The sequence below is a fragment of the Lineus longissimus genome, chromosome 3 (assembly GCF_910592395.1).
Source record: "Lineus longissimus chromosome 3, tnLinLong1.2, whole genome shotgun sequence".
Taxonomy (NCBI): Eukaryota; Metazoa; Nemertea; class Pilidiophora; order Heteronemertea; family Lineidae; genus Lineus; species Lineus longissimus.
Genome location: NC_088310.1, coordinates 26,225,284 through 26,238,858, shown reverse-complemented (window position 1 = coordinate 26,238,858; position 13,575 = coordinate 26,225,284). Strand labels below are relative to the sequence as shown.

The following is a 13,575-nucleotide window of genomic DNA, read 5'->3' as shown; positions in this document are numbered from 1 at the left end:
CCTGGACACATTGTGATAGTGTCTCGATCTCCCACCTGGACACATTGTGATATAGTGTCTCGATCTCCTACCTGGACACATTGTGATAGTGTCTCGATCTCCCACCTGGACACATTGTGATAGTGTCTTGATTTCCCACCTGGACACATTGTGATAGTGTCTTGATTTCCCACCTGGACACATTGTGATAGTGTCTCGATCTCCTACCTGGACACATTGTGATAGTGTCTCGATCTCCTACCTGGACACATTGTGATAGTGTCTTGATTTCCCACCTTGACACATTGTGATAGTGTCTTGATTGCCTACCTGGACATATTGTGATAGTGTCTCCATCTCCTATCTGGACACATTGAGAAAGTGTCTTGATTTCCTATCAGGATGCAGTTGAGACAGAAACAAATGTGGCATTCCAGCCTTATCCAACAATTTCAAACACAAACAAAAAAGGTGATCTCACATAGATAAATGTTGTATTTATTTTTATACAGAATTTTTTAATCTTCTTACAAAACAATTTGACAAACCAAAAGTCTGAAAGCCCACTACCTCATTCCGGACGGTTAGTAATGTAAACACGTGAGCACAATACATTATTGACAAGGATCCATCACAAAGTTGTAAGTCTGAGACAAACCATTTACTTCTCCTGAATATCCACCTAGAGTTATCAGGATAATATTGAAAAACCACTCCCGTTCACTGCACACAGTCTTTTCTTCTTTGATGATATGAATTGTCTCTTCTTCTTTTATGAAAAGAATTGTTCAGAGCTCTCTAAAATAAGGGTACTCCGTCCAACTTTCTACTCTAGATCATCCTCCAATGGGGTGACAGTCGGACCCCCGTGGCTTGGCATACCACCCATACCTGGCATACCTCCCATCATTGGTCCCAGATCTGTCAACTGTTTAATCCTCTGAAAGATTAACAAGAAGAATGACAAGTAGGAATATTGCTGATATGCTAGTTCAGACAATAAGTCCACTTCCAAGGACCCCCCGAGATTGATGTCCTCAATTTAACTTCTTATCTGTAATCAGGGTACCTGTCTGGTAGAGTGAGACCCTTTTTCAGTCCCAAGTTGTATCTAAATTAGAGAGATTCTATTGCACTAAATTCAGGCCAGACTTGTACCTGATTATGCGTATTGAACTCCGTTTCTATCAATTATCATGGGTATAGCCAAATTGAATCTGATTCTGATAACATTATAAGGAAGGTGTGACATCTCATGCCTACCTTGACTGCCTTTGGTACATTTTCATGAAGGAGGGTATAAACTTGCGGGGGTAGTGTCTGTTCCAGCACTGCTAGCAGTTGTGTTGACTGGCCACACACGGCAACAGCAAGACTCAAATGTTCAATGGCTTCTTCAATTTGACCTGAAGTGAAGAGTGGAGAGTATATAAACATTGTGAGCATTGAAAAATTGACTGGAAGTGTAGGAGCAGCCCTAATGACAACTTGTCAAAGAACTTGTGATTTTTTTTTAACACAGCGGGATAATGTTTCAGAAACATGTGAAGAACAAAGCCATTTGCACAACTTGTACTTACCCTGGCCAAGTAATTCCTCGCCAAGCTGAATTTCTTTTAAGAAAAATCTTTGCATTGCTTCATTGTCTCTTGGATCAGGTAACTGGAAAGAAATTAATAGTATAATGTGCAAGTAGGTAACTTGAAACAAACAAAATGTATTGATTTGCAGGGAACTTAATTCCAAAGCCCATCTGACAATTCCACACCTTAAATACTGTAAATCATAAACAATCATCACTATGAGTGGCAAAGTCATGAAATGTCATTGCATAAATGCCATAGTGTCTCACATATCCGTTCGAGGCCCTTTTGTTACCCTATACGATGTACATGTTTCGTAGTAGATGTGATAATACAACACTAACCTCGACTTTGAAGCTGCTCTTTTCTGTCTGCTTGGCTTTTTTCCGTTCTAGAAAAAGGAATGATGAAAGTTTAATTTATACTTTAACTTTAATCTTGACAGTTGTCCGCCTGTCTGGCATATTCCAGAATTTTCTTATTGTCTTCAACGCCACGCCAGATGATTCCACTTCCATTTCTTGCGATCCTCTCACTGACACTGATGATCAACCCGCACCACGTACCGACGACTTGAAACGGAACACAACTTACTAACTAAGTCACATAAAAAAGACAAAACAGACAATATTTCAGGCTACAAAATATACACAAGTCACAAGACCGTCCATAGTTAAGGCACAGGCCACGGTGTACAGACTGAACCGGCATTATCACAGTAAATGATTTTATAATCAAGTTTTGTAGGCCGGCAGACACAAAAAGATACACGTACAAATGCACATGCTGATCCTACGTACGAAAAATAAGGCAGAAGCTAACACTTACTCTCCCGCAATCGCTGTTTAAACAGAGGATCGCTGCGCCGTTTTCGGTCGAAATAGATGCAGTAACCTATAAAGCATATACCTGCACTTGCTGCAGCCAAACCAACGGTTGCTTTTGATATCATTTTAGGGATTTTGTGTCAAAATTCATGAAAATGAAAAAGACAACCAGGTGGTAGTTACGGCCGTTGAAAAACAGCATCAGATTCGTATCATTGAAAAAATCATTGTACTTAACTAAAAAAATCAACTCAAATAGTCATATTAACGTTGTCAAGTTTAAATACCTTTTCAATCTAGATTACAGTGATAATGTCATGAGAACTTGGCCAGAACAATCAGAATCCTGAATAGATATCGAAGGCTAGTTATCAACAACTTGAGTTATAGTTTATATTTTTACCATTAGATGGCTGTACTAAAAAGGGGACGTCTCAAAAATACCGCGAAATTTGAATGACCTAATGAATGACCCAGGGGTCCACAGGGATTTGAGGAACAATGGACCCCCCCCCCCCCCCCCCCATTAAGTCACCCGACCAAATCAAGTTTGATAATATCATGCTATCAAATTTGGCAATTGTATTCTGTTTCGAATGTTTGCAAGAACGTACGACGAACTACAAAGTACGAGTGTTTGTCGAGTCATCAAGTCCTCTATCTGCTAACTGATTTACGCGACACTGAACCATCTTTTATACGTGGTTGTAGGAGGAATTTGGGAAATGATAAAAAAATCGTTGATAAAAAAATGCATTTACATCGTCCTTTGGCAGTTACGGAACCTGCCTTATGGCATGCATTTCCACAGCTCTGCAATGAAACGTACATGTACAAGTATGTATACTAAAGCCAAGCCCACATTTTAACAATGCCTGTCATATTGATCCATTGACAGAACAAAAGACTCTCGTGAGCGTATAACTGCTAGCTGGCCAGGCTCAACGGGGAGCGAAATTTTTTTCTGCAGGATACTTCTGCCATAGTGTACATCTGACAGCCAATCAGAATTCAAGGCAAGCACGTGTCTTTGTTGACATCATCTTTCCACATGGCGCAATAATGTCAACAATGCCACGTGTTCTGATAATCTTGGAAAGAACAAGTTAGCAAATGGTTAGAGGAGTATATTAGCTAAAATATATTTGCAGTATCTTAACATGTATTTTCATTGTCGAGTGGACTGTATTTATTGGACTTGTCTGTTAAGGCGCACTGTGCTCGGCAAAATAGCCGAGGTTGAATGTTTATCTGTCAACCGTGTAACTAGTTCTGCTGTATATGCATAGGTGGCGCCACCATTCAATTTTATTTTGTTTGCTTGTCAAAATGTGTTTTATACAATGGCCCTTCAACAATGTTCAAACTACCAAAATAGGCCTGATACCTTCAACAGCAGACATCGGATACACTGTCCCTTTAATAATTATCAACATTGGCAACACTGTCAGTGTCACTGCCCCTTAAAATTTCACAAATCAATGCATGCACTGCAATGTAGGATCAGATCAGCTGATGCCTCTTTTGTACGCATAATATCATCAATTTTACAATGAATCTGTGCAATTCATTCCTAAACACTACGACACAAACCTTGAGTTGAGCATACTTGGGGTCAGACAATTATTGTCACATTCACAGTTGAAGTGGCACTCGGCATGCGACTCGGTATCGTCCATTGTATTTGTATTATCATGCATAAATAAACAGTGTGACGTCAAAGATCGCGCCAATTGTGATTGGCTGTCAGATGTACACTGTGGCAGAAGTATCCTGCAGAAAAAAATTTCGCCAACGGGGAGAGGAGTATAAGTGCCCGGATGCTGTGACGTAAAATGTATTGTCTTTGGTCATGGCGGTCGCGGTTGATTTGAACGCCAGTCGGTTTGTGTGTGTGCTGCGGAGAACATCGCGGGAACACTTTCTCCGATTTCAAACATAAAAATGCCTTCAAATTTTCCGAAACAAATCAAAACGGCTGCAGCAGAAGGTAAGGCACAGTATATATTCCTGATAAAAGTATGGATTGGTTTTAAAGGGTTTTTATTGTAGAAATAGTCATTCTATCAAGATGGGAATGAACTGCGCAGTTTGATATTTCAAGTCAGACATACATTATGTACATCACTGTACTTCATGCATACATGTTCAACGGCAATTTCAATTACTATCCCTAATACCATTTGCTGAAGGAAACTAAAGGCGCACGTCCAAGTCATGATGGTAAGGATGTAACTAAATGATCATGTTAAATCTGCGAGATGCCATCACTGCTGTTCTCTCCTGTGATGTGGAAATCTCCATTGAATTCATGAAGTTTTGTGACTTGTCTAATAAGTTGACGTGAACAGTTAACAGTTTTAAATTCAACAACCATTCATTTGGCGGCCACTATCCCGACTGTGGTGTAGCACCCGACTATAACTGGCATGAAAAGGGTATACGCTGGTTATGGATGTCAGATCGTGGTTCCCTGACCTTTGCAAACAATTTCACTGGACGTAACCCACGCGGCGACACCAAGGACCGCTGGCTAATCTATTGATATGTTCGTATAAGGGTGTCAAAGTCGGAGAGAAGAAGAGCCACTCTTCTCTTGTAGGGGGTTCACTTGGAAGTGTTTGCATTTGTTAGCCTATAAGCACAAGATTTCAATCCTTCAGTCTTGGGTTTGGCGGAGAGAACTAATCTTACATAAGTCCCAGAACAATATCATATGTCTTTATGGCAATATTTATTACTGGAACCCAGTACAGTGACGTTCTATCCAATATTCTTTGAGGCTGTTTGAGAGACTTCTTGTCTAAACAGTGCCATTCTGCCCCCTCTAAGGCATACATTGGTAACTAATGAATTGACTGCGAAATGAACGCAGTTGAACACAATGTGAATAATTCAGTCTCGGTTTCACCGAAAAGAAGGCGACATGTTATTCTTTGATAATGTATAATGATCCTGATAACTAGAAGACCATGTGAGGGTGTTTGATCTAACATACGCTGCTGTGATTGGAGATGGACGTTTGCCATAGTGCCTTAAAAGGTATAATAAAGACAGCATTAGTATGCCACCTGGTGCTATTCTGATGGACCATATTGCAAGGAAAACTTTAGTGGCAGATAAACAGTTCTGTCACAGGTAAGACTTTGTAATAAATGTTGAAAGGAGTTCCCCTGTACCTCAATGAAGCAAAAAATATTGCCTTGCTTATCTTGTTAATGGGCTCAAAAATTTGAACACAAAATACACAGCAGATCATGTAGGACTACATTGCGTAAAAGTATTAGTATAATTATTTACTAATAATCTGAACATTATTTCCAGGCTGTACAAGAAGATCTTCGACAAAACCTATGGTGCTGTACATAGCTGGGGAGAATGAATAAAGTTATTTCTAAAGCTGTTTCCATGACTTGAGTCATTCTCATGTACTCAAGGATGCTGGTCCCAGGAGCAGAACCAGATATGTTGATATGATGCCACCCGTTGCTCTCTGTGAACTGTTTGATGACTGACACCTTTCTGATTGTTGAGAGAGGTGTGACCAATCTTTTGATCTTCTTCGATGAGATGGACGGCAGGCACAACCAGCACCTTGCCAAGTTCCATGCTGACAGTGAAACCTCCCAAGAGGACACCCTCTCTCCCAGACTCCATAAGGATTATGGGGCAGTATTTATTGTTACCATACAATTTGACTTATATAATCAGGACACATCCCTATTGATGACAGCAAGAGCAAGTAATGTCATGATACTTGGGCCACATGATTATTAAAATCCAACTTGGCAGGCGGTGTTGCTTTTGGAAATTCATATTTCCCGCCTAATGTTTCCCGCCGTTGACCCTCAGGTTCGTTTCATCGTGCGAAGTTTATCCGAATCAGAAAGCATATGACGTCACCAACAAATCTTTACAGTTTCAAATGAGTTTAATGACAACACAACAGTGCCGTTATGTCATGATTCGCTCTCAGTAAACACTCCTCATATAGAAGATTACGATATTGCAGTTTTTATGAACAAAGAGTAGTATTTGAAGCTTTAAAATTTACTACTCGGATAAACAATAACACAGGACCTGGTCGAACGAACGCACAATTCCAAAATGGCCACCAACAAGGTTTGCGAATAAAATTTTAGAAAAAGGCATTGAATTAGCCTATTTATATGTTTGATTTGGTTGATTCGTTTTATCATAGTAAAACTTTATATATTTATCTTTCAGATGGAAGCAACTGAGGGCTGTCGGCTCCCCGTACAGCTCAAAACTGTTGATGGAGATTGGCGTAAGTACATTCCATCATGGATTCCTTTGGTGCTGGTTCTGCCACCTACCGGTATTATGTGAAACGATTGTTGTGACTATAGACATGTAGGGTGTATTCGACTCCCTGTTCTCCACCGTTCTGGAACTCACCGAGAACAGGTGAACGTTCCTGAGTCTCGAACGTGTTAGTACTGTTGTCATAGCTACTCTACCGGATCAGAACCATGGGAAAACCCCGGCCGGCAAGTTATTTTCGTCAACAAACAAGGTGCGATAAAATTGATTTTCCGTCTTACGTTACGTCCTGTTGACTGCACTGATCAATGGCATTTATTTCTATTTCAGATATGGCAGAGATTTTGTCAAAGAAGGAGGTTGGGGGGAAAACGATATACTACGTTCATTACGAAGATTGTAAGCATTTTTTGGATAAATTTGATGCTGCCTGTGTGGTACAGTTGTCACACTAATCTTCTACACAGCTGGTCTTCCACTGGACTTGGGCTTTTCTGCGTGACTATCTGAAAATCTTCTTTCTGCAAAAGCTGTTCTAGCAGTCTGTGCAGCTTAGATTGGCTATCTCTCAACTAATTACCCACTTAGTGATCAACTTCTACAACTACTTTTGTAAACTTTGAACATTAATCAGAGGCACATAACTAACCATAGTCTTAAAACTGTTTGATTTGTGTTTCAGACAACAAACGTTTGGATGAATGGGTCACGGAAAATCGAATGAATTTCCGAAAGATGGAGCCACCAAAAAAGGACATAAAGACACCAAGTAAAGACCCCAAGGCGATGAATGGGTCGAGGCCTTCTTCTCCTGAGAGAGAAATGGTTAGTCTTCATAGAGTTGTATTTCATCCAGTTACTTCATTGATTGACAGATAAACTTGTTGAAAATTCAAGTAGATAAGCTGCTTCATGAAACACTGGGCATTGCAGCAGTATTCCTTTGAGGGCTTGGAATCTGCAATCAGTGCTACTGTTTGCACAAGTTAGAACAAAATGTCCTGGTCCAATTTCCAAATCTAGAAATTATTACAGATTTGAGATTGAGTGAATGTGGTAGATAACTATCCCTTAGTTATCAGATTACAATGAAATCTTGACCCTTATTGAAGTACATGCTTGCACAAGACAGGTAATGACAGGGCTGACTTGTGCGGATTCATTGATGCCTAATGCTCTCTCTGTAGACTTCTGTATGGCCAAATCTCCTTCCTTGTTATGCTAGACACGGTTAAGGATAACATTCACACTGAATCGACTAAAATGACCAAACATATATGTACCAAAACCAGATTCAATCTGATACGATAGTACAAGAATCGCCATTTTACATTGATCTGTATTCACCTATCTGTCTGTATTGTGTGCACGCCTTGTTCACTTTGTTCACTCCTCATAGCTCTTACTTGCAGTGTTTCCCTTTCAGCTGTTGTAACTCTTGGCACTGTAGACTTGTACTTGTATCCTTCTTCATTGCTCAACTGCACAAACTTACAAAGTTACGAAGTTGGCTGGCCCTTTCATTAGGGGTGACACTATAATAAACGAACTTTACATTGTTATGACTGTTGATCAGTTAAGTCCTATCCTAGTGTACTCAAGGGGCAGAAGTAACATGTTTTTAGTTCTTGTATTACCAACATGGCTGTTGTTAATTTGTCAGTGATATACAGGAGCACACACTACCATGGGGATAAGCCTTTTAAGACATTATCTTGGTTCCATGGGTCTCCAGCCATCCAATGAATAAAGAAACAAGTTTCCCTGTGTTTCATTTTGGCTATATGTTGTAAATGGTTGTTTCAGGCTCCGGTTGGCCTCGGCTTTGGGACTATAGGTGGTGGCGGTGGTGCTGGCAGTGGTCCAAGCAGTATTTTCTCAAGTCAGAAGTCTGCCAGTGTCACAGATCCAATGGTAATTTTTTTCTGTTTTTTATAATATTTGTGCATTTTTTAGTCCACAGTTCTTAAAAAATGCTTTGGAGTAAAAACTGTCTGATTTTGTTTTGGAGTGGATATCTACAATTTTCTTCATTGACAAGGCCAAATGTATTCACTGTTGACTCATTGATCACCAGTTTGGGGTGTAGCACCAAGTTTTTCAAGCTATCGGCAGCCATTCCCATCCTGAAAATGTGTTTTGATTTAAAAAGCAATTGTATAGATCCTCCTTCTGTGTATGTTTGTTATGTACAGCATGAACTCGTAGACTACCTGTCCCTGACCAATGACCTACAAATATTCAGCAATAAAAGATTTTTGTGGTGTGTTTGCTACACCTTGGAGCACCTCAGATGAACTGAGAGTACCATAAGCTTGCCTTCATGCCATGCTTTGAGTTTTAACTGTAATGTATGCTTATATAGATCACTGTGTTAATTTTAATTAACGATTTATTGTTTACAGAATGGCATCCCAGTTAAGAAAATGCCGACAGCTGGCCGGAAAAGGAAGAACCAAGATGATGTAAGTTATAAATCTAATGCGACTGAAAAGATATGAGAGTGAGCTTTACTCTGCTGACTTATCAGTTTCCTCAAAGGTATTCAACTCCGATAGATCGGCATGGAGCTTGTCAAGGAGGAGTCGAGATTGGCAGGTTTGCGCTGTAATGAGGGTTGAGGCTAGGCTTTGAAATGATGGTGTGTTCTATCTATTTCAAGTATGTTTTGGATTGTTTGTATATGATGATCTTGCTTCTTTCAGAGTCTCAGCCAACAGAATGATTCGCAGTGTACATCATACACCTCACTAAGTCTTACAGTAAGTAGTGCTGCATGTCATTTTCAAAACATGATAAGTTGTGTAAATTGGTCATTTCACTAATTTACATACAACAGTCCTGCAGGCCCGGTCTTCTTAGATGAGGTGGTAGTGTCTAGTTCTTAGTCGGAATATGGCAAATTATTGTTCTCTCTCCATTTTGGTAGTGTTATCAGCCTTGGAGCTATAGACACCATCACTTGCCAACAACTGGGTCTGACGTTTCCTCTTGTGCAACTTGTGGTATGAATTCTGGTCTTTTATTTTACAGGAATCTGAACTGCCAAAGAAACCTCGCCAAACTGGAAGTATGGTTGCTCATCATGATGACGTAGTCACGCGAATGAAAAATATAGAGCTGATAGAAATAGGAAAGCATAGAATACGCCCATGGTACTTCTCCCCTTACCCTCAGGAATTAACCCAAGTGACTTGTGTCTACCTCTGTGAATACTGCCTCAAGTACATGAAAAGTTATAAGTGCCTCGAGCGACATCTAGTGAGTACATATAAACACTTATTCTGATATTATTAGCCCTCCTTCATTGTATACTTCCTCTCTTGAAGCTGGTGCTTTGGTTAAGTCTGATAATTTCTACCTCTTCTTTCAGGCCAAGTGTTATCTGAAACATCCTCCAGGGAATGAGATCTACAGGAAAGCCAACATATCATTCTTCGAAATCGATGGGAGGAAAAACAAAGTACGTCACATGTGATTCGTGTTACATTATAGAAAGAGATATAGAGAGAACACTTAGAGTGCTCATACAATGTGCCATTAGAACTTGACAATAAAGGTCATGGTTCACTGCCGTTGGACTACTGGTCAGATGCCCTTAACAGTCCATCATGACACTTGTTGAAGGTTCGAATGGCTGTAACAGCAGTGATAAGTAATAGTAGTCGAGAAACGGGACAATTCTTGTTGGTATATTTTACAGTCTGTGTGCTGAGGTTTCAGCGACAATCAGCCAAGACTTAAGCAGTTTCTCCTGAGTGGCTAATTGATATCAGTGTCTTCACAACTACTGCTTTCTCTTCTTCCAGGCGTATGCTCAGAATCTCTGTCTTCTTGCCAAGTTATTCTTAGACCACAAAACACTATATTACGATACGGATCCATTCCTGTTTTATGTGATGTGTGAAATGGACGTGGTGGGCTACCACATCGTTGGCTACTTTTCCAAGGTGAGTTCTATGATTCTTCTCTGTCGCTGCATGTGTCCTCAGTTAGTCGATCATTTTCGGTTTCTTACCCCTATTCAGGTTCCATAACAAGTAACACTTTCAAGATGTTACCCAGGCCTGGACACTCGGGTACAAGAGACCATGGCATTTAGTCTTATCCTTAAACTTAAGTCATTTTAACTCTTTTGAGGGGACTGGCTTCCGTAGATTTGATAGTTTTGAGTTTGACTCTTTATTTCCATTTTCTTTTTTAGGAGAAAGAGTCTACTGAAGATTACAACGTAGCGTGCATCCTGACGTTGCCTCCATATCAGAGAATGGGCTATGGCAAACTGCTCATTGAGTTTAGTAAGTACAGTTACCTGTATGGAGAGTTCATCCCCACCTTTATGATAAACATTGACAAGACGTTTCACCATAGGAAGCAGCTATAGACTAGTTACTGAGGCTCTCGGCTAGTGGTCAAGACATCACTGGTTCAAACACCCAGGTCAGAAGTGCTCGGGTTGCAGCACTGATTGAGCAGCTCATCTGAGTTCTACTGAAAGGCTTCAGGACAGGCCAAAGTTAAGTGTGAAGTTGGATGGTAACCTCTACTCCAGTTGATATCGGACTGCAGTCCCCATACTGACATTCATGACACGAAATGGCAGATTCACCATGTTTTCTTTTGTGTTACAGGTTATGAGCTGTCGAAATGCGAAGGAAAAACGGGTTCTCCTGAGAAACCACTATCTGATTTGGGTTTGCTCTCATACAGAAGTTATTGGTCTCAGACAATATTAGACATCCTGATGAATCTTAGGGTTGGGGAAAATGGTGAGCGGCCTGCCATAACTATCAAGTGAGTATTATTATCGTCTTCGTCATCATTGTAGTCAGTGTCATTTGGGCTGAAGTCAGTTGAGGTCACTGGCTGGGGGCCTATGTTGCACCATGCTAAAAACATCACCCACCTTCGAGCTAATGCCAAAGGGCCTACTGTTACAATGAAGCAGGAGTTATTTTGTCTGGATTCTATTTACTTAAGTATTTTGCCATCCTGCAAATGAGTACAGTAGTCTGGTGTGGTAAATTGATCATTTTCTTATATCACTTTCAGTGAAATCTCAGAAATGACCAGTATTAAAAAAGAGGACACGATCTCAACTCTCCAACACTTGAACCTCATAAACTATTACAAAGGACAATACATTATAACATTATCACAAGAGGCTAAGGAAATGCATGCTAAAGCCATGGCCAAAAGGAAAGTGCGCATTGATCCAAAGGCTTTACATTGGCAGCCAAAAGATTGGAGCAAACGAGGAAAGTGGTAGGAGTTGTGATGTCAGTGATATTCGTGGACACTAAGGGACAGTTCTAAGGACTATGAATTTCATATGCTTCCGTCTGTGCATGTGGTAGAAGCTGTTTTAGTGAAAGGGGCCAAAGTACAGCTATTTGTCTCATCTTGGGCCAAACATGATAAGGGAGGGGATGAACATAAGTGTGGTAGTTTCCTTGTTCGGTTTTTGATCAGTGTTGATTGTTCATGACTGTATCTCTGCTTCTCTAGCTTGCAGACACTGCGAGTAGTTTGAACAGTGTGTGAAAGTTGCAGCTTGCTGTATTGCAAACCTACATGTTCAATTGATCTGCACATTCAGGGATTTTTGTAATAGGATTTTGTGAGGTTTATTGTTGTACTGGTTAGTGACACTTTTCAAATTCTGCATCAGTAGAGCAGTGGCCAATTGCTTGGTTGCGATTTGGGTAGAGGCCTGGTCAATTTTGGTTTATGAATGGATAAAATATTTGAGAATTTAAGATGAAGTTTTTTGTTTGGGATTCTTGTCTTTGTTTTTTTTACCTCAAGTCAGATCAAATGAGATTGCTTTACCATTATTAGTGGTGGAAAATCTTTTTTAATAAAAATTAAAAATCGTTCTTTAATTATTAAGTAGTTGGAATTCTTTGCCATTGTGGCTGCCCGATATAAGATACTTGTCAAACAGTTAGCCTGCCAGAGTCACGAGAAGTTGAATCAACAAAATCTACATTGACAAATTCAGACTTCATCAGCAGTGCACATATGGGTGTTACCACACACTCGTCCTCAAGTGAGTTGAGACAGTCCCAACCAGACCAAATTGGGCCTTGCAGCCTCGCCGTGTTGACAAAACGGTGAGATAGTTCGGAAAGTGACAACTACACCGACTCTGGCCTGACCTCTCCACTTTCTTGCAAAACTGTGAGAGAGACAAAACTGTCACAACCAGGCCGAACCAAGCATGGCAGCTCCATCGTCTTGCCAGAACACTGAGAGAGATGACAGTCACAACCAGACCGAATTGAGCCAGGCATATCCACTGTCTGGAGTAAACGGTGAGGGAGTTGAGACAGGCACAACCAGACCAAATATGGCGATCCACTGCTGGTTTATAAGCTGTCTTTGGCTTCCTTACTGCACACAAGATTGTCAGTATGTGATGGCACTTTCAATTTAAGAATGAAAGAGATGTGACTAACACAACCAAACTAAGCAGGTGTGGCACCTTCTAAGTGTTGACAAGACAGTGAGGGAGACAGTTTGTCACAATCAGACTGAATGGATAAAATGGCAACTGGTGTTATCTAACCCCGGACAGAGGTGAGACTGCCACAACCAAGCCAAATCAAGCCTGGCAGGTCCACTGTGGTGCAAAAAGTGAGAGAATTGTAACAGGCACAACCAAACTGAATCAGGTAGCTCCACCGTTGTCGCACCCTGCAACATGTTTAAAGGTTGTCTCTGGCATCCTCTGACAAACGGTGAGAGAGATGAGACAGTACAGCCGCAACCAGGCCGAATTGGGCCTAGCAGTCCCATCGTGGTTACCAGTAAAGACAGACAATGGTCCGGCGATTCCACCGCTGTCGCACCCAGCAACAGGTTCCAGTCTTCGGCGTCCTTACGGGGGCGCGCGCTGG

At 40.8% G+C, this 13,575-nt stretch overlaps 2 protein-coding genes across 3 annotated transcripts; one reads left to right on the top strand and one right to left on the bottom strand.

Annotated features, from left to right (window-relative positions):
- Nucleotides 1–456: 456 nt before the first annotated feature.
- LOC135485210 (mitochondrial import receptor subunit TOM20 homolog) lies at nucleotides 457–2,600 on the bottom strand. Its single transcript, XM_064767026.1, has 5 exons — nucleotides 2,391–2,600; nucleotides 1,907–1,953; nucleotides 1,560–1,641; nucleotides 1,243–1,385; nucleotides 457–919 (listed from the first exon to the last, which is right to left on the bottom strand). The coding sequence occupies exons 1-5, from the start codon at nucleotides 2,512–2,514 to the stop codon at nucleotides 806–808; spliced, it is 510 nt and encodes a 169-aa protein (XP_064623096.1). The 5' UTR covers nucleotides 2,515–2,600; the 3' UTR covers nucleotides 457–805.
- A 3,427-nt stretch (nucleotides 2,601–6,027) lies between these two features.
- On the top strand, nucleotides 6,028–12,558 carry LOC135485208 (histone acetyltransferase KAT5-like). Of its 2 annotated transcripts, none has more exons than XM_064767025.1 (13): nucleotides 6,028–6,061; nucleotides 6,617–6,677; nucleotides 7,004–7,072; nucleotides 7,356–7,498; nucleotides 8,480–8,587; nucleotides 9,079–9,138; nucleotides 9,379–9,435; nucleotides 9,707–9,934; nucleotides 10,047–10,136; nucleotides 10,483–10,623; nucleotides 10,878–10,971; nucleotides 11,305–11,467; nucleotides 11,726–12,558. In XM_064767025.1, the coding sequence occupies exons 2-13, from the start codon at nucleotides 6,617–6,619 to the stop codon at nucleotides 11,940–11,942; spliced, it is 1,431 nt and encodes a 476-aa protein (XP_064623095.1). In that variant the 5' UTR covers nucleotides 6,028–6,061; the 3' UTR covers nucleotides 11,943–12,558. The 2 variants fall into 2 exon arrangements, with proteins under 2 accessions (XP_064623095.1, XP_064623094.1); XM_064767024.1 differs by lacking the exon at nucleotides 6,028–6,061 and adding an exon at nucleotides 6,486–6,511.
- Nucleotides 12,559–13,575: the final 1,017 nt, after the last annotated feature.

What these genes read in the sequence shown, in the direction of transcription:
- LOC135485210 (XM_064767026.1), bottom strand. Translation starts at nt 2,514, where the DNA reads ATGATATCAAAAGCAACCGTTGGTTTGGCTGCAGCAAGTGCAGGTATA. An exon ending in TAAACAGCGATTGCGGGAGA is followed by an intron (nt 1,954 to 2,390) that starts GTAAGTGTTAGC and finishes TCCTTTTTCTAG; the next exon opens with AACGGAAAAAAGCCAAGCAG. An exon ending in ATGTACCAAAGGCAGTCAAG is followed by an intron (nt 920 to 1,242) that starts GTAGGCATGAGA and finishes TTAATCTTTCAG; the next exon opens with AGGATTAAACAGTTGACAGA.
- LOC135485208 (XM_064767024.1), top strand. An exon ending in AAAGGAAGAACCAAGATGAT is followed by an intron (nt 9,139 to 9,378) that starts GTAAGTTATAAA and finishes TGCTTCTTTCAG; the next exon opens with AGTCTCAGCCAACAGAATGA. An exon ending in CAAACTGCTCATTGAGTTTA is followed by an intron (nt 10,972 to 11,304) that starts GTAAGTACAGTT and finishes TTTGTGTTACAG; the next exon opens with GTTATGAGCTGTCGAAATGC.